The sequence below is a fragment of the Fringilla coelebs genome (genome assembly GCF_963513975.1).
Source record: "Fringilla coelebs genome assembly, chromosome: 4".
NCBI classification, from domain to species: domain Eukaryota; kingdom Metazoa; phylum Chordata; class Aves; order Passeriformes; family Fringillidae; genus Fringilla; species Fringilla coelebs.
In genome coordinates this window covers 22062467-22086954 of record NC_140032.1, presented here as the reverse complement: position 1 = coordinate 22086954, position 24488 = coordinate 22062467, and the positions used below count along the sequence as shown (strand labels likewise).

General features: G+C 35.6%; 1 protein-coding gene across 1 annotated transcript in view; it reads left to right on the top strand.

Moving 5' to 3' along the window:
• Positions 1-24488, top strand: part of ARAP2 (ArfGAP with RhoGAP domain, ankyrin repeat and PH domain 2) — a gene marked incomplete at both ends in the record, with an annotated part of 105739 nt that overhangs the window by 31292 nt on the left and 49959 nt on the right. The window contains 6 exon segments of the mRNA XM_084204247.1: positions 17401-17516; positions 18689-18888; positions 19669-19754; positions 20443-20625; positions 22331-22505; positions 24022-24156. Coding sequence (XP_084060373.1) covers positions 17401-17516; positions 18689-18888; positions 19669-19754; positions 20443-20625; positions 22331-22505; positions 24022-24156 — 895 coding nt within the window.

The following is a 24488-nucleotide window of genomic DNA, read 5'->3' as shown; positions in this document are numbered from 1 at the left end:
GATTTTCCACGCTCAAAAACATAGCAATGATCAATTACTGTGCATGACATAAGAAACAACTGAACAGGAAATAACTTGAATGGTGTAAGAAAGCTTTAAATCTTTTGTTCTTGCTTGTTATAATGCAAAATTAATGATTATAATAAATTGTGTTGAGTGGGGAAAAGGTTTGTTGTTTTTATGACAATTACTTCTTCAGTTTTAAACTAATTGCACCCCTACTTTAAAAAGGGTTAAAAAATAGATTTTAAATAATATGCTGCTAAAGTGGCTCAATCAGAGAAGAAAAATGTGTCAATGACCACCATTATAGGGAAGATCTGCATTTTACATTCAAAAATTGTTTTGTGTGATGTTCTAGGTTGTGGAAAATATTAAAGGACACAGAGAAGGGCATAAACAGGACTTCTATCAGAAAAAAAAAAAGAGTAAGAGTTAGTGTTAGGTTCTTCTATGTGCAGCTAAACTTTGAAGATTTTTTCCTGCTCATTTGTTTCTATGCTAAGATCTTGTTGAGATGTAAGTGCACCTAAAGCAGTCATGAAACATAGTAAAAAGCCTAATGCTTCCATAATGATAAAAAGCTTCCTGATTAATCTGGTTTGGAGTAAAGTTGTCAGTTTTCAGTAATGCTTCATCAAGCTTTATGGATGACTAATACATATATAGCTGGCTACCTTACTCACTTAAAAACTAACAGTGAAGAAAAGTTGGATTTGTTTGAATATCCTGAAGATTTTACATAGTGGCAGAGGACACGCATACGCAGTAGAAGAAGGTTTCAGGTCTACTTGCCATAAGGCTATAACACAATTAATGCAATGTTGGGGAAATCCATTTACTTCTAAGAGTGCTGAAATTTCCCAAGACCATTGTCCATCACTATATATGTTGCTCATTTTTAAGAACTGCCAGCTTGGCTTTGAATCCCATGGTAAAATATTGGATCAAAAGCCCTAAATAGAGGAACCAGAGCATGGTTATGGGAACTTCCTTTTATAACTGTAGACTGGCTTTGCATTTATCTTTTTATTTTAAATCACATGAGAAATTTATTTCTGCATTCAGATAATCTGGAAGGTTGTATAATCAGCATATATCTGTATATATAGGCACTTAAATAACAAAGTCTTCTTTTTTGTATGTGTGTGCAACAAGAAGGTTTGAGGCAACAATGAAACTGAAAAAGAAAGTGTTTTTCAAGAGCACTTGGGTCTCCTTTCAATAGTTTGGTATACTGTTGAATTAGATGCAGCTAGAACATTATTTGATTTCTGTTTAATTGTAATCATATTAGTCATCTCTCATAGGAAATGTACTGAAAAACTAGTCAGTAGCTTTGGTTTGCTTTTTCTCTTCTAAATTGAAGGCAGTGTAAAACAAATTTTCCCCATTCCTCTGTTGTTTCTTTGCATTTGCCACATTTGGCTTAGTTTACTGGTTACTTTCTTTCCTCAGCCTTTTTTTCCTATACTTTATTTCAACTATTAAACTAATTAGCATAGCTAAAATATTTATACCTACATAAAATTACATGGCTGTTACAGCAGTGAAGACCAGAGAATTTCTGAGGCAGTGTAGACAACATATCTTCATAGAAATATTTGTTCCACAAACTTAGGTACAAACATATGCTAGGATCGCTTGGGTTGGAAGGAACCTCAAGGGTCACCTAGTTCCAGCCTCCCTGCCCTGGACAGGGATGACACCCTCTAGACCAGGGTGCCCAAAGACCCAACCAACCAACACAGCCTTGAAGGCTTTCAGGGATAGGACATCCACAGCTTCTCTGGGCAACCTGCCTCACCACTTTCACAATAAAGAATTTCTTTCTAATATCTAATGTAAACCTACTCTCTTTCAGTTTGGATCCATTCCCCCTTGTTCTGTCACTACATGCTATTATAAAAAGTCCTTCTCCATCCTTCTTTAGGTACTGAAAGGCTGCAGCTAGGGTCATCCTAGAGCCTTCTCTTCTTCAGGCTAAACAAACTCAGTTCTCTCAGCCTTTCCTCATAGGAGAGGTGCTCCATCTCTCTAATCATCTTGGTGGCCCTCCTCTAACAGGTCCATGTCCTTCCTGTGCTGGGCCCCCAGAGCTGCCTGCAGCACTGCAGGTGGGCTCTCACCAGAGCAGAGCAGAGGGGCAGAATCCCCTCCCTCCCCTGCTGCCCACGGGGCTCTGGATGCAGCCCAGGACACCTTTGGCTCTCTGGGCTGGGAGTGCCCATGGCTGGGTCATGTCCAGCCTCTCATCCACCAGGACCCCCAAATCCTTCTCACCTGCTCTGGATCTGTTCATCCCCCAGCCTGTGCTGATACTGAGAGTTGTCCTGACCCAGATTAGCACCCTACACTTGATCTCATTAAATCTCATACGAATCCCATGTGCTCACTTCTCAAGTTTGTCCAGACCCCTCTGGAGACCATCCTGTCTCTTGGAAGTTTCAACTGCACCACTCAACTTGCTGTCATCCTCAAATTTGCCGAGGGTGTATTTGATCCCTTCATCTATGTCATTGATGAAGATATTAAGTAACACTGGTCCCAGTGCAGATCCCTGAGGGGCAGCACTTGTCACTGATGTCCAGTGTGTGTCTGAGCCATTGACCAGTGCCCTCTCAATGTGCCTTTCCAACCAGTTCCTTATCCACTGAACACTACGCTCATCAAATCAGGGTCCCTGGAATTTAGAGAAGAGGTGTTGTGAGAGACTGTGTCAAAGGCTTTACAGAAACTCAGAAAAATGACATCTGTGACATTCCTCTTGTCCACCGATGTAGTCATACCATCATGGAAGGCCACTAGATTACTTAGGCAAGACTTTCCCTTGATGAGGGCAAGCTGGCTGTCTCAAGTCTCAATCTTCTCCTCATCTGTTGTCACCAGACTTCCTTCATAGCACATGGGAATTCCATGTCATAATTAGTTAAAAGTACCGTAATAAGCTATTGCAAATTTTTGTTTAGTATATAAATTCTTTTACAAATTTGCCAGGTTTGAAATCCATCACCACTCAAGTAGATGTGGTTTCTGAATTCAGTCTATATTTCCTGTGGCAGAGCTCAGACAAGTAATGCCACAGAAGGATGTTTTTCTTTTATGGTACATTGCCTATATGATAAAGAACTAAGTTGTATGGATATCCTTCTGTGCAAGGTGGGGTAATTCTTTTGTCCAGACTGAAGGGGAAAAGCAATATTGCTGAAGACTAGGATTTGCCTAATCTATTACAAGTATCATCAGATGAGCATTGGCAGTCACTTTATGATGATTAAAGTTTTCTTCTTGGTTGCAAAACTAAATAAAATGGATTAGTGTGCACCAGCAGGAGACCAAAGAGCATGTCTGCAATTCATTAATAAGCCTTGTAGCTGACACTGTAATGTTTAGAACTCCAAGCACTTAAAAACAAGTGATTGATCATAATGCATGTAGCTTGCAATAGCCGATCGTGCAGGAAATGCACAGTGTTTATAAAGAAAACAGTTTTGGCATTCATGGATTTCTGTAGTTATTCAGTGGTGATTTTTGAGATTGGGTGGTTTTACTTCAATCTCTGTTGGAGATCATCAGAGTAAGGACCATTATAACTTTTTGAAAATAACCAGAATTTGTAGTACCCCCTCCCTTTTTTTCTCTTCATACTTTTTTCAGCTTCCACCCCTTTTTGTACAAGTGCTTAATTCAGCAATAGACACTTGCTCCAAAACTGTTCTTTTCTGCACAGCTTGGGCTTGAAATGGGAACAGTAGCTTTGATGGCAGTGCAGAGAGTTAGAGTTGCTATTGGACTACTGAAATAATTAGGTCATTGGAGTTTTTGTTAGTTTTTCAAAGTGAGTGGTTTAAAATAAGAATTATAGAGATGATCCTAAAAATACTAAGATCCTTAATATCATTGTAGCTCAAGTGACATTTTAATTATTTTTGGCCATAAATATTCTATTTTTCTTAGTCTATGCTGGTTTATGTTGTTTGGTGCAGTGTGGTATTGTTTAGGTAAGAAACATTATTTTTGATACTCCACTATCTTATATCTACAAATTTTATTCTAAATAAATGAACCATCCTTCTAGCAAAGGAAGAGAATTTTTCATTTACAGCTTGGTGTGAATGTGGGGAATACCCCAGTGTGCTTTCTCAGCAGTAATTTCTGTCCCTAGTTAATAAATTGCTAGGCCAACAAATTTGAACTTAATCAACTCAGACTGAAGTCTTACTACATGAAGCACTTCAATGTTGTGGTTATTAAATTAAATTCTCTCTCTTAGATATTTTGCATACAAAGTAGCACCTTTTTAGGGATGGCATGTTTAGATCTCATTCATTAAAAATCACTATCTCAGAAATATTTCCAGAAAACTTCACTCAAAAGCTACTTCCATCAGAGATCCATCAGAATGATTGATTGATTGATTGATTGATTGATTGATTGATTGATTGATTGATATCTAATGCTTTTAAAGATACAGGTGAAAAATCTTACATGCACTGAAGAGCAGAAAAAAATCAAGTTTTGTTACCTTCACTTAGGATGGAAGGTTGTCAAAACACTTGGCTGTGGGCATCCAGTGAACTATTTGAACAGGCCTGGACAATGGTTGAAAGAAAAATATATTCAGGAAAATATATGGAAAGCTATGATTCAGGAAATAAATGTAGAAATAATCTTGCTTGTGTTGTGAGTCATGCCTAGTGATGGTTTGAGTGTTTTGAGTATTTCAAACAACTTTTATTTCGTTTGCCTTGTTTTTCTTGGTTCTTTTTTTCCTCTTGGTAGACCTTTTTATTGTACCTCCTTGGCATTCTCAATAAAATTACTTTGGAAAAAAAAAAAAAACTGACCCAAATAATACAATGGCTGAGGAGTGTGTTTTACTCATGGAGATAAACACTTCCATGGTTGACTTTGCTTATCCTTTTGGGGATTCTTGTATGCAGTATTTAATTATTACATTACATAGATTTTTATGTCCAGTTCTTGTTTAAGGTGAGTTAGGCTATTAAAAAATAGTAAACAAACCCTCCTGCTGCTGTCTGTGGATATGTCTCTATTTCAGTTATCGCAAAATTGTTTGTCTTATACCAGCCAATGTTTCCAAACGGTAGAGGTTTCTATGCTCTGCAGACAGAGAGGAATCTCTATCCACTGCATTTGCCAACATTTATCCTTATCTGTGGTTTAAGACCAGTATGCAGACCTGTGTTAGAGATATGAGAGGGAGGTTAAAAAAGATTTGAAGCAGAGTGGCTGCATTGGTATAATAAACGTGGCTTTGTGTCCTGCGTCCTGGTTCACAATCAGCCTCTCTGGCACTTATTTGAGAGGCTCTGCAGGATGTTGTATGTATGATGCTTTTTCCAGCCAAGGACTGTTATTCCTTGCCATGGGGTCATAAAGAAGTTCAAAGGCAGATAAAATGACAGCAGTCAGCAACAGCAGCTCAGTTCCTGCAACACAGGAGTAATTGCAGCCCATTATTATAATTGGCTGTCGCTTCTTTCCCCTGAAGGAACTGAGCAGCTGCCAGTTTAGTGGGCTGCAAGAAAACTGATGCGACAGGAGATGGGGGTCATAACAAAAGTTGAGAAACAGATCAAGGCAAAATTCATTAGTCCTGAGTAGTTGTAAGAGAAGAGGAGACTGCTGTGACTGGTCATCACCGATGCCCATGTGCGAGATGGATTCTGACTTCCAGCTTGGTTTGTTTCACCTTGCACTTCTTTTTTTTTTTTTTTTTTCACAAAGAGAAGCAAGGGTGATTCTACGATCTTTCATCTTTTTTTTGTATGAAACAAACCAACCACACAGCAGAAGGCAGGAACCTCTTTATGGGACTTAGCTAGAAAGAGTTTATTTCGGCCTGAATAAGTGCATCAGTTGGTTTTTCATGTGTGCTGCAGCTAAAAGGGGGATGATCTACAACTTGTTTAATTAAACAGCAATGTGTTGATGTTGACAGTAATGATCCTTAGGTACTTGCTTATGTTAAATATGTACAATCAGCAATAAATGCTAATGTAGAAATAATAGCTTGACAAACTGTGTAGATGTAACTTCTGTGTTTCAGAAGAAACAAACTGTTTCTTCATCTTCATCTTCTCTCACTGATGGAATATCAGAAACATATTTCTTAATACGTACGAGTGGAGATGTAGGGGAGTTTTACAGGGAGAAGAAAAAGTAAAGGTTAATAGAGTGCATTGTAGATACAAAACCAGAGGAGGTGATCACAGTTCTGTCTGATTCTGTGGTGCGCTTCAGGTCTTCTACTTGTGCAGGTCTTTTATCCTCACACCTAAATTTCATTCCCCTATACTGCATGTAGATCTATTTTAAAATGAACCTGAAGAGGCATGTGCAGATTTTGTTGTAGCTCTGCTTGTCTTTTTAAATAGAAAAGTTAAAGATGCATTGCATTTTCAGTATTTATGGGGCTGTATAAGGAAAGCTGTTTCTTCTAGGATCTATACACAGATACCTGGGGTGAATTTCCATCTCTTTGAATGTCAGTTGGAGCTTTGCCATTCATGTCAATTGCCAGTTTTTCACTTTAGTGCAGTATTTTGTTTCATTTCTGAATTCTTCTTCATCCTAGTTTCTTAAATGACACGTTCATGCTGAGAAAATATACCTTCTTGTAAGTTCAGTGTGTTTCCAGATTGCAGCTGCCCATTCCTACTAATATAGAAGGGGTTTTTGGTAGATTTCCTGTTCTTAAAAATCATTGTAGCATGTTACAACCCTCCTCACCCACAAATGGTTCAAAATACTGCTGCTGGGTTTCTGAATATCCTAAATTGGAGTGATTTTGTAATCCTAGTTCTATTTTTACTGTTTGTGACATTCTCTTTTATGTTTTACCTTGGTCGAGTCATTGCAATTTTGATGCAACTTGTGTGTGCTGAGATGCATCTGCATAGTTTCTGTTATGAGCCAGAACAGTGTTTTTATCATCATGCTTCCCCATGGCATGAAGTGGGTTCAGTGTGCTGCTCTGTAGGTCAGGATGTTGCTGTATGATCAGCCTGTAAATCAGCACTTCCCTGTTTGCTTTGGTCACTTTCCATGAACAAATTCACTACAGGCGCTGCTCTTCACTAAACACTGTTTGTAAAAGGCACCTTGACTAATCTGAACATAGCAATATGTGTTTCAGAAATTATTATTTTTTTTTATCACTGTGTGTTTTTGAAGGCTATTCTAGCACAACATCTGGGAAAGAAAAAAGTTGTAGTCTAGGCCTGTTGCCCCCACCTAAGAATGCACTCTGAGGCACGAGTTAACATTGCTGTTGACAAGTTTTGGTTTTTTCAGTTTCTCATTAAATTCAGGTGAGTGAGATTTATTTCTTGCTTGTAAGGATTTGGGCATGAGTGAGAGACTGGAGAAGTGAAATTAATGTAGTAGACAGGTGGAATCAGTATGCTACAAAGGAACCAAACTTTGGAAAACTTTCTCCATCAGGAAATGCTATTTTTGTTTGTGGTTATTGAAATATTGTGAGTTATGTTAGTTATTAATTATTTCTACTTATGAAATGTCACATGATAGAATTAAATTTCAATTTATTGAAGAATGAGGTAGTAAATAAAATAAGAAGTCTTGATATTTACTGTGAGGACTGTCTGTCTTAACACCTTGCTGTTGGTAGTCAGTAAGTAAAAGCACTGCGCTTGGTCATTGCTACTTTTTTTGTCAATTTCATATTTGTTTATCATCATGGGCAAATTTTGGAGGAAAGCAGACACTCCATTATTTGGAGAATTTTTTGGTTCATTAGGGGAATTTTGCCAATGGGGATGTCATAACAGTTTTCTCTCTTGTGACTACTGTACTAAAAGGCCAGTCAAAAATTTGTTATTTTTGCATGACAGCGGTTGTAGATTTTAAAGTAGTGCAAAAATGGTCCCAATCTGTCCATCCTGTAAGAGTTCAAACACTTTTTTTAGTAGTTTTTCTGGATTATGAATACATAACAAGATCTTTGGAGTGAATGTAAAAGCTTTGGCAAGAAGATTATAAAGATATGAATTCAGAAAATCAGCTATATGTGCTATCTTAAAATTCACTGATCCTTCTGGTCTCCAGAGAACAGTCTTGCTAAATCTAAGAAGGTTTCCATTTGTGAAGCACTTCCAAAGAAGAGTCCAGATGGCTACTTAAAACTGTAATAGTAATATCTATGTTTAAAAATGTCCTTGTATGAACAGGAGTTGCTCTGGGTGCTTATTGCAGGAAAGTGTTTTAAATGGTGTGTGAATTTGAGATGGTGACTATAAGGATAGCTGTTTCAGCTAAATGAAAAAAAAACCCAAAAAACTGTGGAAGGGCTCAAATACTAAAATTGAGGCAAATTGAGGGATTTCCACATAATTTTAGATTTTGCATATATTAAACTGGTATCCCTTTGGGATGAAAAAGATGTGAATTGAGTAGCAAGAAATGGGCTCTAAAATGGAATGAGTTTCTATGTGTCAGAAGTTGTGCATCTTAAGGAACATGATTGCCGCTTAAAAGATGATGTTATGAATAGCTATTGGAATTAGAGGTGAAAGCCTTGAATATACTTGCTCCTGACAGGCTTTGACTTTTATTTACATGTTTATTTAGCTGTACCATCTTTATGTCGTCTCATGATTTTCATGAAGCAGCAAAAGTGAAGATCATAGCCCAGGCAGCTGCAGTGGCTTCAGCCTCTGTAGCTAACAAGGTGCTGATTTCTGAATGAGCTCCAAGCTGCAGAGAAGCCCTGCTGGAAGAGAGTTACTGTAGTTGTTCAAACTGGAACTTTGTCTTTACTTGTCTTCTATGTGTGTGGTGGGGGAGAGGGGGACATAACACAGAAAGCAGGTTTATCTCTTTTGCTTGGCTACCTGTCAGGGTGTTTGGGAAGACAGCAAGGAAGGTTTTGTGTGTAGTATTACCAGCTTGCTTTTGATGCTTGGTTTTATCGTGTGCCTCAGATGTGAGACTCTCGCTTTCCTAGTATGTTGAGTGACAAGTAAAAGAAGGCATGTGTCTGAAGAATGGAATATGGTCTGAATCACACTTTCTATGATTCAGAAAGCTGAGCTCTGCATTGTGGAATAGTTGAAGAATTCAGGTCCTTCGATATATTTCTAAAGCGGGAATGCAAATGACCTTTAAGTCAAGAAATCTACTTTGCACTAATAACTTTAGACTGCTTTTTGTCAAAATGTACATCTTTATGTAGAATTCAGATTCTTATATTGAACTTGCACATGTTGTTTCTGAAGTACATAATTTGCATACATACAAATTATTTGTAATGGCATGGTTGAAGCATGGATGGTTTCTTCCCTTTTAGCATGTTTCAGCACAAGTGAGAAACGTATATATATTTGGAATTATGCTCTTTTCTCTACTCTCTGTTGTCTTATTCTCTCTTTATTTTTGAGGATTAAGAAATAGAAGCTTTTATTTTTTTATATTTGTGGCTGGTGACTTTGAACATCCCCTTACAGATTGCATCATCTTGTCTCAATTCACTGTGACCGTACACTAAAGCCTTTTCCTATGGGACTGGGCAGTAAAGAAGTGGGGAAATGTAGACTCTGTGTTCCCTGTTCTGACCTACTTTCCTTAAGTCTTGCTAAGACCTGAAGATTCATTTGCTGCTATTATGTTGATGTTGATCGAAGCCAAGGATCTATCTAGAGTAAGAGCTTACTTGGGGAGACAGATGCTCCTGTGTTATTTAAACTTAATTTTTTTGAAGAACTCAGCTGAAAACCTTTGGTAACATTACCTCAGTTACAAATTTGTGCACCTCTCTAATAATGGGAAAACTGGTCTTATTTGTAAGACCTTAATTTCACCCAAATATAATATTGTGCAGTAGATACTATAATATGCTATTTCCTTCTACTGGACCACTGCCTCTTTCAGTGCATTGTCTATTTAGTAATTTTAATTTCTTTTCATGGTGTACCCATGCCTTTTTTGTAGAACACTGTTGAAAAGTGCTTTATATTCACTTTATTCCTTCACTGATAAAGAAATGTTCTTTGAGGAGCAATGAGGAATTTATTTTTCATAAGTGCCTGTAAGTTAAAGGAACATAATTGTCTCTTCCATGTGACCACACAGTTCTGAGAAACAGAATGAAGGATTCAAATATCCCTGTATTTAGCATTCTCTGTTTTTCCAGTCTTTTATGGGTGGTTGGGAGGGAATAGTTCTCTGTCAAACTATACCTGCTTAAAATACTGCTTTCATAGGTCTTGGCTGGAGTTCCAATTGCTCAGCAGTTCTGCAAATCAAACCCTAGAGCATAAAGTCAGATACTAGGAAATGAAAAACGTACAGTGAAATGACTGTATGCTAAGGCTTTGATTTACACTGAGTAGAAACTGGAAAAGGCAAAGATAAGAGCTAACTCTCCAGTATAGTATTCAGTCACTTCAATTATGTGATCCTCCTCATCTTTTCTTTTGTATTTTGCAGCCCATAAAGGAAGGGAGCTTTCATCTTCATGTGTCCTAGATCCATCCCATACAACAAGCAAGGCATGGGCCTGATGGTGCATAATCAAGCAATATAAAATTGTATTGATATTGCAAAATACATACACATAACTGCTGAAGTGAGGATTCTGAATTGCTCCTGTAGTAAGTGAATAGAGAGATCTCTAACTTAAATGAGAAGTAACATCTAAGGTTGTAACTGCCTTAGAGTGTTCATCAAGAATACATTTTTTAAAGTAATCTCTTAGTTATTCCCACTTCTTATGTACTGGCTTTCATCATAAAGCTATCTCAAAGTACAGGTATTACATTTTTTTATAAAATAATGATGTGGAATGATTCAGAGAGGGATGCATTCCAGCAGTATGTCCAAAGTACTCCACTGCAGGCAATCTTACATGGCACTGACTAGAGTAGTCTAAGTGGCGCTTCTTGTCTTTTGCTATCTTCCTTCTCTGTAACCTCCAAAATTTTGAATGCCAGGTTGTCGTTACAATTTTTTTTTTCAAAAATAGCATGAATCTTTTTCATTCTCTAAAGGGGGAAAGAATTTTTCTTAGTTAAGTGAAGAACTTAAAACTGATGATGTGACTATCTCACATATCATAGCAGATGAGCATGCAGCTACAGAGCTAACATGCAGAGACCACTGGAATTCTAGCATCTCCTTGCTCATCAGGGCTTGAGTTAGCAACCTTCATGTTCTTTTAACATTATTTTTTCAGTGTGTAATTATATACTGTATGCTTCACTGTGGTTGTATTTTGGGACCTCATTAGAAGACTGTAAGACAGAGTACCTATGTGGGGTTTGTATTGCAATCCACAATATATAACTGTCACTGGAAATCTATATTAAAAGGTTTTGGGCTGTGATGAGGGATGTAGAGAAGCCTGATGAAAAATAAATGGGGGCACTAAGCTCAGGACATATTGAAGGAGAGGAAATCAATATAAACTTGTGTAAACTTAATATCGTCAAAGCAATTTGCATTACAAGTCACTCTTTCTTAAACTCTTTAAAAAGGCCTTAATTTTTCATTAATGTGGAAGCCAGTTTTTTCCCATATTTCTGTTGCAGAAATTAGCCCTCCTTAATAGCTGGGAAGGCTGAAGTGTAATGTCTCCAAATAATGAGGAGAGGAAAGAAACTGTGAATGCTTCATTTGAAGGATTCTAGTTACTGGCGTTTACTCTCTCTGGAATAATTTGGTTGTTTGGAAGGATTTAAATACCATGGGGTAAGAAGGAAGGAAAAGACTAAATCATTCTAAATTGTTAAGGGAATTTTCAGATCTTGCAGGAGTAGTGGAGTTGTCACAAACTTCGTGGTAACTTCCCCAAGGTAAATCTAAAGAGATATTGCAAATGAAATGGTAAATTCAAGGAACCACGTAAGGTCCTGTGGGTAGGAGGACAAGAGTAGTTTTAGAAATATGAGTAATATTTTTATAAATGCGTGATAAGGTAGCATGAAAGATAGCTGTTAAAAAGGAACCAAAAGGTGTGCATTTATAAACACATACATATACAATTTTGTGTGTAAATATATTTTTATATGTAATATAATGTTCTTGATTTGTTACCTCTTATCACTGTTAGATATTAATCTGTCTCTCTGCATGCACACTCTTAAATATTGCATGTCCTCAAGATCTGACAGCCAAAGACACAAAAAGCAAATGCACCTTGATCTCATAATACACAGGAAGAAAACTGATGTGCAGTGAGAATACTCAGTTGATGTAGAATTTCCAAATGTGCTGTGTTCCCAACATATTTCAGCACTATTTCTGTACTTCAGAGTTCTGTACTTCTGTATTCTTTTTACTTCAAAATAAGCTACAAACATACATTTATATATTAAGGTATATACTTATGTGTGTATATGCGTGTGTGAGTATGTAGAGACATAGTCTCTTGAACTCATGTCAGCAATTTTCCTTTTTCTCTGCTGTTGCTGTTATCCAGTTAGTCCTCTACCAAAAATGAAAGAGATAAAAATATGGATTGATATTTCTAATATGAAAGAAGAAGTTAGTTAACATTTTATTTTCAGTATTTATTTTATTTCAGTATTTTAAGTTAGTTAACTTTTTATTTTTATGTGAGGAGTATGGGTAAAGCTATAAATGTGGCCACATTTTTTTGGTTTCATTTCTCTGAGATGTTTTCCTGATGCAAAGATTTTTTTTTTAATCAACTTCATACATTGGGGAGCTAATGTTAGATCCATGAAAGACAGTGCATGCAAAGACATGGTAATAACTCCTGAAACAGTAAATGTTGAGGAACACAAGCAGCATCTCTAGAACTCCTGTGTTCAGATGAATTTTGGTTTGACTAAACCATTAAGAATGCCAGCCCTAGTGTTACTGGAACAAAACCAAGTGGAAGGGAAAAAATAGAAAGAAAAATAATTATCATTTCTAGGTAGCAGAAGAGAATTTTTAGAAGTGCTGTTTTGCGGATAAATTGTGTTCACTGAGAGCCACAAGGTTCAGCCTCTGATTATAAATTTATTTATGACTTGCATGCAGAAAGACAACATACTGAAAGCTAGGCATCCAACAGCTCTGAAAATTTCACTTGTTCAGGTGTAGTTGCATGATTATACATATATACTTAATACATATATACTTTAGTGTTCTTTAGCCTTGATAATTATTTCTGTGTCTGTAAAACAGTGGTGGCATGTTAGAAAAGGTATGAGACAAATTTTGAATCTCCATGAATTTCATCCAAAATATAATTGAAGAAATGTTAGTAAAGCCTGTCATGGGGCAGCCTTTGCCTATGAAAAGACAATGCATAATAAAGAGGGCAGTTTTGTACACCGAGACACACTTTATAGATACGTGTTAAAGGTATGTTTAAAAATAAAAGTTAAATAAGTTCATGTTTTATATACAAATGACAGGCTTTCATAGGTTATGTCTTTTTCAGACAGGGGTGATAATGACAGCAACACTCCCACATTATAATAATTCACCCTTCAGGAAAGAACAACAGCTAATCAGAAAGCCAGTACTCATCTTAGTATTTTTAGCCTTCATTTAACTGTGCTGTTTAGTGAATACTTTTGGTCTATTATTATAACTATAAAGAATGTTTAGGGTTTTTTTTAAAGCTCTTATTGTCAACTCATTTTCAACTTTTCTAAGAATTCATACAGATAGTATAACTATAGACACTTTAGTCATATCTATATTTGAATAAAAAAAAAAAAAAAAACAAAAAAACCCCAACCCTCATCTTTCTCTGTGCATTTTTGAATCTTAAACTTTTCTTCCTTTGTCAGAAAGCGTAGTGCAGTTCACTGTATCTGAAACAATGAGCTTTCAGTGGGTAGAAGCAAGACAATTCTTATTCTGAAAAGATACTGCTTGCTTTTGCTGTCGATATTTTTTGTAAAGTTCTTGAATAGCCCTATTGTCCTTCTGTGCACTCAAAGTGAATGAATTCATCTTTCAAAGTGGAGCACTTCTTTCTTCCCTGTACCAATTCCCACTTCTGTTTCTGAAGTAGAGAAGAAGACTGCACTCCTGAAAGGATACAATTCTGAGCACTGAAAATTAGATTCTAGTGTGCCTGTCACTCACAAAGCCAGGTTTATGCCAAGCGTTGTGAGTTACCCTAAGGAGTTTGTTTGGACCATTATGGAAATAACTTCACTCTAATGTACCAATGAAATTGCTTAATTCGCCACATATTCTGTTCTGAAAAGTAGATTCAAATTTCTTAACATTTCTGACATTCCTCACACTGGAATTCAGTATTGTAAGTTCTCATGCCCTTGCTGAATGTAAAGCATAGTGAGTTATTCTTTCTTTAATGGGATTGTTCAGATACTGGGCACTTGTGCAAATTTTGAAGGGTTGGTGCTGCACCTAAAGGTAAAGACTTTTAAATTAATGCACTTGTTTATAGAGTGCTTTCTTGGTTCTGTACTGTTGAATGTAGTACAACAAAGTTTGGTGTCTGTTTTCACAGACGTAAATATGTTTGTGTGATCTTTGTGTGGCAGGTTGCATCCATGCAGCTTGCTCTGTTTTGCTCCAAGGAAAGGAGGTGCAACCAGCTGTTTGAAGGCATAAGAAAGTGTCTGAAAGGAATATAGAATAAATTATTTTCAAGAAGGAACATTATGGAATAAGTAGGTGAATGAAATTTAGTTAGCGTTTCTTTCCTCTTATGTTATGTAATGAACATAAGAGGAAATTTTCAGTTGTCAGGCAAAAAATTGAAAATTCTCAGTTATCAGGTGGCAATATGCATATACTGAAGGCCTTCCTTTTTTGACAACCAGTATTTGGGAAATCTATGAAGTAAGATCCTGTGGAGACCTCAAAACATGTTGTTGTTGTTGGGCATTTTAATTCTTTGAGAATGTGTCTGTCAGTGGCTAGTAAGTATAATTTTCTGTGCTGCAACTGCTTCTTAAGGACTTTTAAGTGCTCAGATTGATGGAAGTGTTTTTAGGAAGATGAGCATGTGCCTTTTCTTATTTGCATTATTTTTATGACCATCACCAGTAGGAAGTGCCTAAAGGGAAGCTACTCTACAGGGGAACTTTGATCAGGCTCAATAAGGTAGTTATTATTTTGGCTGTCTTTATTAATCATTTACCTTCAGTGAACTTTAATCTGCACCTAGAAGGGTATTGAACACCTTTTAATCATGGCTTCTGGTGGTTTTTCAGCTGTCATTTAGTAAACAAAAAATGCATTTCACTGTGCAGGTTCAAGGATGGGCTTATTACTGCTCATTTGAGAATCAGGATTTCTTAAGGCAAATTATTTTAAATAATTTGAAATACTTGAATCAATAAATGAAATTTGCAACCAATTTACATCTCAGAAGCATAAACCATTTAATTCTACAAATGGTTTTGGGTTGTTTTGGTTAGGTTTCTTTTTCATTTCACTGATAGAAATTAAGGTTTTTTATTTTTCTATCCTTTTTTTTTTTACTATTTCATGCTCTGCTTTTTCTCACTGGTGATGTCAAGTTAAGAATGCTTCACTGCTACAGAGGATGCTGTCAAGTTCACACTCAAAAGGAAGTTTTTCTGCCCACTCTTTTCCCATAGAGAGTGAATTAGGGATTGTGTAGGCTTAACAGAATTCTCTGCTGTCTTCTGAGGCAGGTGTGTCAGTATGGAACCCCTTGATTTATAGGCAAATGGAGCGGGGGCTGAAGATGAGGGGAGAGAATAAAAATATTTAGGTTACAGATTAAGAGGGTAGAACACAAGGGGAAATATTTAAAAATATTTCTATTTTTTATCTATTTTCTAAAATAAATTATATGAGGAGTGGCTAAGATAGGTTAGTTATTGAAAAGCTTCTACATTTTATAAAGATTTGTGTTGAAATTCACACCTAGTTCCCCACTGCTGCTGTCAAAGGTAATGGCATATAGAAAACACCCAAAAATTCTTAATAAGAAGTCTGGTAAGGAAACATTAGCTAACCTATCTCACAGTTTATTTAAATAGTAGGAATTCTGTTGTTCGAAAAATATCATCTTTTAATGGATGTTATTGTGCTTTTTGGGGCATTAATCTATTCAGTGCCTCGTGTGATACAATTGATACTTCTGCTTGTGCACAGACACACACACACACATGTGTCTTCTGTCAGATTTAGCCTTAGCAAGCCTGGCTATAATGATAGTTTTATTTGCTCATACCTGAAATAGGGAAATAAAAGTTTTGTGAAGTATGTTCTCCATGTAGGTCGTAGCGCTCAAAAATCTGTGAATCTTACAAAGATTTCTCTTACAAAGAGAAACTGGTCCGTGATGCAGGTTGAAATGTGTATTAATTAGAAAAAGAATCCTCTCTTAAGAGGCAGGCAACTCTGAAGTTTTTACCCTTCAGTGCTTTTATTTTTATCAGTCTGTACCCAAACACTTGTTATGTGAGAGGTAACAGTGAACATGCAAATGGTAAGATATGTCAGTTTGGCTCTTTGCTTGGGTGATATAGCTTGGTTTTGTTTCTGATTTATTTACTATTCTCAAGAAGTATGCTAATATTTCCCAAAATTAAACTTGTGGAAGTGACTGCCTTGAGATGAACATGTAAATAAATTTAAAGAAGGAAATGCTGATGGTATTCCAAATAGAAAAGAAATAATGCATGTATTCACCTGATTTTGCAAAATCCATACATTTTGAGAGGCCCTCACAGCTCAGTGTGAACTCACATTTTATTTCCTAATTCTGTCAATGCAAAAGTAATTTTTTTAGTACATTTTTCCATGTATTAAAAAAAACCCAAACAATTTCACTTGTTTCACTTGTTCACTTAAGATAAAAATACTTTCTTATAACTGAATTGTAACTAACTCTTTTAGCTGCTGTGTAGGACCTTTTTTCAAGGAGATGTTTAGTTCATGTTCTACATCAGAAGCATGAGGAACCAAAGGTTTAAGAAAGAATTCTACACATATCTAGTTTGTTAAAGCAAATTCCTAAAGCAGCAGTCTTAAAGCAAGAAAAGCTGCTCTCAGTTAGAAGGATTTAGATTTATAAAATTTATTTAGACACTAAAGCATGATTTAAGCTAGATCCTTCCGGAAGTTTGCATTCCCATTTTGATGCAATCTATTGTTTACACTTTTTAAAAAATTCTTTCCTTTATTAATTGTTTGAGCATGCATTTTTACTCCTACCAACAATGAAGTAAGGTCATTCTAGCAGTTGGAAACTTATTGGTTGGACAAAATTTAGTGGAGGTTTTGTTTATCCATTAATAAATTAGAAGTGGCTTATGTGTTATGGCAAAGATGTCTGTTACTGATCTTGTTTTGTTTGGACCATGATGAAATAATTTTTCTTTACCTGTTTTATTCTTGAATGATACCTTTATTATACCTAAACCTTTATTTTCTTTTTCCTAGGACTTTAAGACAGGATTTGGTATCACTTTAATCCCTATGAATGTGGCAAATGTAAAACAAGTGGATCGGGCTGCAAAGCAATCTTTTGAAATAATTACTCCTTATAAAAGCTTTAGGTAAGAAGTTGAGTATTTGCTTTACAAAATATGCAATTAACTAAGGCACTAACTGGGTTTCATACTGCAGCATTGTAGCTAGTTTGGATGAAAAGATAATGTTTTTATTAAGGATGTTCAGCAATGTTTAGAAAAATGGGAGGATTTTCTTTGATTTATTTAGTTGTGTGCTTCATCTGTTAGCTCCTGACTAGGCATATTATTCTCACAGGTTTGTACTTTTATGTAGCCTTTGTTCATTCTGTGCAAGGGCAAAAGGAGAAGAAAAGAGAAATGAATTCCTCCACTTTCACAAATTGACTTCATCCTAAAGAATAATAAACTTCAATTGTGAAATAATGCTGCATCCATTTAGTCTTATGCATTTTATTTGAAAAGAAGCTTTCATGTGCTATCCCTTGTAGAAATCCTTGGATGAAAGTAGTTGAAAGTTTCACTTTGGCTGATTGCTGAGACTTGTAATGATTTTTAAGAAAATGAAAGTACATGCTAATAAAAGCCTTTTGTTAAGTGTTGTAGTGTTTCTTAACTGAAATGTTGTAATGAAGGAGGAAATTTCTTTGTTCTCCTGGGATTGTTGAATGTTAGGAAATACTTTCACTCTCAGTCAGCTAGCAGGTAAAATAGTCTTGATCAGCAATTTGGATCTGTTGCTACTTGGTAGATAGATAGTTCTTTGATTTTTTCTTAAGACATGATCATGTTGATGGTTTTTTCCTATTTAATTTTTAAAAAGATAAATTTAAATGAAAAGCAAGTTCTTTTTAAAAGTCTCTCTTTTTTTTTTTAATTCTCAGTAGTTTTTTTTAATTCTCATTTAATTCTCCATGTTTCCTTATGTCATTCTATGCTTTTGTTAAACTTCAGTATTTAAGTTTGGTAATTAATAGCATAAAAGGATTGAAATTAGCTCAGAGATGTTACATGAATGTCACAAAAGCTACATACCTTATACTAGTAGTGGTTTTGTTGAAAACAAGACTAAAACAGAGGGAGTTTTGTTGAATTTAAAAATACAAAATTATACATTCCATCTTAGGATTTTTATCTGTGTGGAGGAAGACTTTTGACTGTGATTTTGGGTGTAAATGTAATAAATAAAGAGGCTACAGACCGTGTTTAATTGGGCTTTAAAATAAAGATCAATAACACAGAAAAGTCAATTGTTTCAGCTTTACAGCAGAGTCAGAAAGAGAGAAACAAGACTGGATTGAAGCACTCCAGCAATCAATAGCAGAAACTCTATCTGATTATGAAGTAGCTGAGAAGATTTGGTTCAATGAGTCCAACAGGAGCTGCGCTGACTGTAAAGCTCCCGGTCCTGACTGGGCATCCATCAATCTCTGTGTTGTCATTTGTAAGAAGTGTGCAGGTAGAGTAATTAATGACAAGCTATGTGTTTGCTACAAAATGTCATATTTGCATATCTATGTATGTCCTTGAATTGGTGCTTTTTTTTTTTTTGTGGGTTTTGTTTTTGTTTTTTTTTTTTTAATTTTTGAAGTGTTATTTTCATAGAACTTTTGAGAAACAAAATGTGAGCATAACTTTTTTTTTTTTTTTTTTAATACCAAGGTCAGCCTTATTCTAAAGCACTTTCATGCATTAATGACATGTCTGTGGTAACTCTCAGGTGAATCATCCTTCACAATTAGTGAAAATTAAGACACACTAACACTTCATGGGAAAAGAATGGCTTTTGCAAGGCTAGATGCCAAAGAATAACAATTTTCAGTGTATAAATTTTGGGTATTAATTTTTTTACATTGCACACATTTTACTGCCAACAGGGATAGCTTTTTTAGATACTACTCAAAATACAGTTGTCATGTTTTATAGTGAAATATATGCTTAAGCTGTAGATTCAAGGAAATAATTTATAATTCTATGCTTTATTTAAAACCAAACTATCTCAGAAATAGTCTACATGAGACAGCCTATTTTTTTATTCATTATCAAATGAAATAAACTTTTTTTTAAAAAAACTATATGTATTTTTGATCCTTTTGTTTAAATTATTCAAATGTCAAACCCAACCTATTTTAAAAATAGCAAATAGAATGAATCTGGCTTGATCACATTTTTTTATTGTCTAAGCAGAAGAGAAACCCTGTTTAAGTGCCTTAGTTAAGTAACACTCTTGGATTTTCAGGACAACACAGATCTTTAGGACCAAGAGATTCAAAGGTCCGGAGTCTAAAAATGGATGCAAGCATTTGGAGCAATGAACTTATTGAGGTATGTTGTGATATTCTAACTCTTTTTTTCCATCTTGAAGCCTACTGCATGAAAGGGAGGTATTGACTGCTTTATTCACAAGATAACTGAACATACAGCTGCTAAACAATATGGTGCTGTTACAGTAAACTTGATGTTTCTGTGCATCATGTACCCCTGTGTAATTCCAAATATTTGTTTTACTAACAAAATGTACAGTTGCTCTTAGTATTTCTTCAAGTACTTAATATTTTGGGGGAAAAAGAAATAAAATGCTTTTGGAGAGCACTTAAGATGAAGAGAGGGGAAAAGAGAGGAGACTTGTCACTACCAGCTTAGCTGCTTGGGATGTTAAAAAGTGGTGGTGGTAAAAAAGTGGTCTGATAAAGAGGGTTGGAGCCACCAGTGTTTTCTTTAAAATACATGCTAGTCTCCTTTGAACTTGAACTAATATTTTCTAATATATAATGAAGTGTTATAACTGTTTAACCTTGTAAAACTTGGCTGCTATTGATGGTAAATGATGGCTGCTGGCTTTATTATTCATTTGTAGATGACCATAGGCAGTGACTGAGAGAGGCTGCTGTCTCCTGAAGGAAATTTTCTTTTCTTTAATAATTTTTCAACTTTTAGTGGCTGAAATCTGTTTAGAGGCTAGCTTCATATCCTTCGTACTAATTTGCTAATTTATTCCCTGCATCTCATCCAGCTCTTTATTGTCATTGGAAATAAGAGGGCAAACAGTTTTTGGGCTGGAAATCTTCCTCCAGATGAAGAATTGCATATTGATGACCCTGCAGAAAAAAGGATAGCATTCATTACACAAAAATACAAAGAGGGAAAATTCAGAAAAACACCTTTCCACTACAAAACCAAGGAACAGTTGAATAAGGTAATATAGCACGGTTAAGCCAATACTGTGTTTTGGATTGTATAGTATCCGTGTCCAATTTGGTCATCTTGTAAAACTGGTAAATTAATTCAGTGTCCTGGGTGACATTCTGACACAATAACCTTTGAATAAGGGTTATTTAGGAGCCTTTGCAGTAGTCATTGGATAACTACCTAGTTTGTTGTTTTTCCTGTTAGTTTATTTGAAGAAGATTATTGTAGTTCTTCCTATGTTTTCCTTAGCCATCAAACTATGGATCTTTGTTTTAATGTAACTGTACTCTAGGGATGCAAATTTCCACCTCACTTCTTTACATTACTTCCTTATGTGTTTGTCTGACATCTAACATTCAAATGCAGTAGATGATTCATTGTTATCAATGGTGAAAATAGCTCATACACAATTACATAGCAGCTTGTAGCTTATTGGAAATGAAAAAGCTGGAATTAGTGATGGAAAATATGTGTTCTCTACTTTTACAAAAATAACAAGTTCTTTAGAGTTGTAAAACAGAGAACTTCAATTCTCAATGTCTCTGTAAAGTCTGATGTCCATTTGACTGAATTCTAAGATCTGATGGTTTGAGTCATGATTTTTCAGGGTTGATGAAGACAGAAGAGTTTTAATGCATTCTGCAATTTAATGCACTCAATTACATGAATCAAATTGTCTCAAAGGATATACAGAGATTGTGTTTGGTGGGTTTTTTTTTTTTTGTGGAGAAGGATATATGTCAAATAATCATTTAAATACTGGGAAAAGTTATCAAATTCTCTGTAGAGACATGAAATTACTGTGAAATAAGGCATTCATTGCCAAGTAATTCTAGAATTTTTACTGAACTGTCTTCTCTGTTATCTTGTGTGTCCTGGGTGCTTATATGTTTCTTAGAACAGCTAAATTTTATAGGAATAATCTTCCTATTTTGAGTGACTTTTGCCTTAATCATTTAAGAAAACCTCATTCATTAACTAAATAACTTAAATAAATATTAAGTCATATAAATTTTAATGGAAGAGGTTGCTCTAATTGTGTAGCTATTTTTGGTTTTAAGGTTTTGGACCAGTATTGTAAAAGAAAAATATAAGTTTATCATGTTTGTCTTTGTGTATACAAAAATAAAAGGAGACTCATGATTTAGGATGTGGTGAGATGTTTATATTTCAAGGAAGATGAACAAGTATCAAGACACAAGTTAATAATAAGAGCAAAAAAACCTTAATATATATTAATTGTTTTCATGTATCTTATGATACATCTTAATAAAAAGAGTAGTTTGCCTTATTCACAGATGGTGGTTTTAAAAAAATCTACCTAGGAATTTCAGTATGTCTCCCAGGAATAGAGTCTAAGAATCTAATCTCATCCTTTTGTTGAACTTCTGAGGTCTGAAACAGCGAGAGTCTTTCTTTAGTAGTTTGATGCAAATAAACAGCAGGCTTCCCCTCCAATTGTATTTACTCATGTTATCCTTCCCAAGTGGAATTTGTGAAAGCAACATTTTGCTGGGTTTGGGTTGATATTTTGGGATATTTTTGTTGCTGAATTTTTCTAGATTCAGACCATACTTCACGGCTTTGGTACTTCTCAATATGTATGGTCCAGCTATATCAGAGTTGAAAGGATTTGCATCTAGGTTGCATGTATTTGTTGCCAGTAACTTTCTAATTTAAACAGACTTCCTGTTTCCCCTCTCTATGATAAGGCCCTGTGTGCTGCTGTAGTCAAGCAAGATGTGCTAGAAACTCTGATGTTGCTCTTCAGTGGGGCTGATGCCATGTGTGCCACTGGAGACCCTGTTAACAGCACCCCATACTTATTGGCCAAGAAAGCTGGACAAAGACTGCAGATGGAATTCCTGTACCATAATAAGTTCTCAGGTGTGATGCATTTTTTTTACTTTTGATCTAATTTTTTATTATGAGAAAGAGAAGGAAATAAATCAGAAGCAGAATTGGCTTTGCTTTGAAATATATTTGTATATCAGAGGGGCAGTTGTGATGGCGTTAACTGTGTTTTATTAGTGCACAATTTCAATTGTGGGCAAGTTTGCTGTTTTGCTCAGACATCATGTTTAGGACTTACACAACACAGTGATAAGTCATAGATCTCATACCCACTCATAGATCTCATACCCTTAGTTATAGCATAGAAAAAACCCATCATCTTCTTGCCAATATTATGTCTTTTACCAGAAAAAAAATGGGTACATAAATTTAACATATGTCTAAAGAATTCATCTAGTGCTTTTTCTTTTTCTTAAAGAATATTTAAATTGATATTTACTTCTTTTGCAAAAAGACTTAGCTGTTTTTTCACAAACTCTCCTCCCAAAATAAAACTCACCTCTTCAACCTGCAATATGATCTGTCCTACAAACCTCTTATTCCCATCACAGTTTCTGTTGCAGCTTGGAGCAAATGATAAACTTTGGCTTGGAAGTGAACAGTTCTGTTTGCAGTGTGTGGCTGCTGTGAGGCTCTTGAAAACAGAAAGCTGCTCTTAACAGTAAATATATTGAGGTGCATGGGTGTGGCTGAGCTTTTCTTTTAAAAGGGCTGGACAGTATCTGAAACCATCAGGGGCTGAAAGTTCACGTGCAGATCTACACTGAAAAAATAAAAAAGCTATGTGGATGTAGTCCTGGACCAGCTTCCCCTTGGCTTGTGTCACTCTGCCAAGTGACAATGATTCACATTCAAGCTGAACTAAAAAAGGATTAATTGGAAACACAGGAATGAATTAAGGCTTCCAAGGACAGAGACAGTGTCTAAATTTCTGCCTGAGTATTGCTCAGGCCGGTGCCATGCACTGGATCATAGGATGTGGAGCTCAGTCAGGTGCAGACGTGTAGCTAGAGTGGTTTCTTTGCTACCTATGGTCTCAAGCGGTCCTAAGGTTGTAGAGAGAGAAGTTTGCTTGTCTTGGCCCTGTCTTTTCTACTTTTGGCCCTCCAGCCAAGGCAGCACCGTCATGTTCTTATCTTTAGGGAAGGGGAGACAGCCTATGTTGGTGATGATTCCCAGAATTGTTGACTGTCTGTTGTCAGAGTTGCTGGTAAACTCTGTATAATCCCTCAAGAGAAGCAATCTCCTTCTGTTGAAGTATGTTACACAATGGATGAAAATCAAACTTTGGTACATCAGGAGACAGTATTTTATATTACCTTGGCAAGCAGTGGCTGACAATGGCAACATTGCAACAAATGTGAACAAGTTTTTTAATGACTCTGTTTTCTAATTATAAAAATAAAACCAGTACGTTTTATCAGTGTTGTAGTAAAGATACTGCAGAGCAACTGCATATTTACAGACATGCATTTAGACATGTGGAAAAATGGCTTTAGCTTGTATAACTGAAGATCTGTATGTTTTTTACTCCTTTGTATTTGAATAGATTTCCCAAACTATGATCCTTGTTCTGAAAGTGGCTTCTCTGAAGATACTTCGCATTTCACCTTTCTTTGTGAATTCTTGTACAAAGTTTCTTCTAATGCAGCTAAGCTTCCTACAGAGAAGAAATTAAAAGAAGGTATTTAACTTTCAATTTATGTATTTGAATAACACATGAATATGTATGATTTTGATTAATTTTATTCTTTTTAACTTCTTGCATTACTTTTTTTGAGATGAAATGTCTTTGATAAGAAATGTCCTCTTTTGATTCAGTAGACCTCTTTCAGATAAAGAAAATACTGTTTGTCTTGATCTCTTCATTCAGTAGTTGACAGAGGAAGAAAACTGAACTTCTGAAAAATTGTTCAGTTAACACACTAATTGATAAAAAACAAACAGAAACGCTTCTTGCTTTAATTATATTTAGATTAGTGCCAAGAATTAATTTTCATCTAAAATGATTCTATT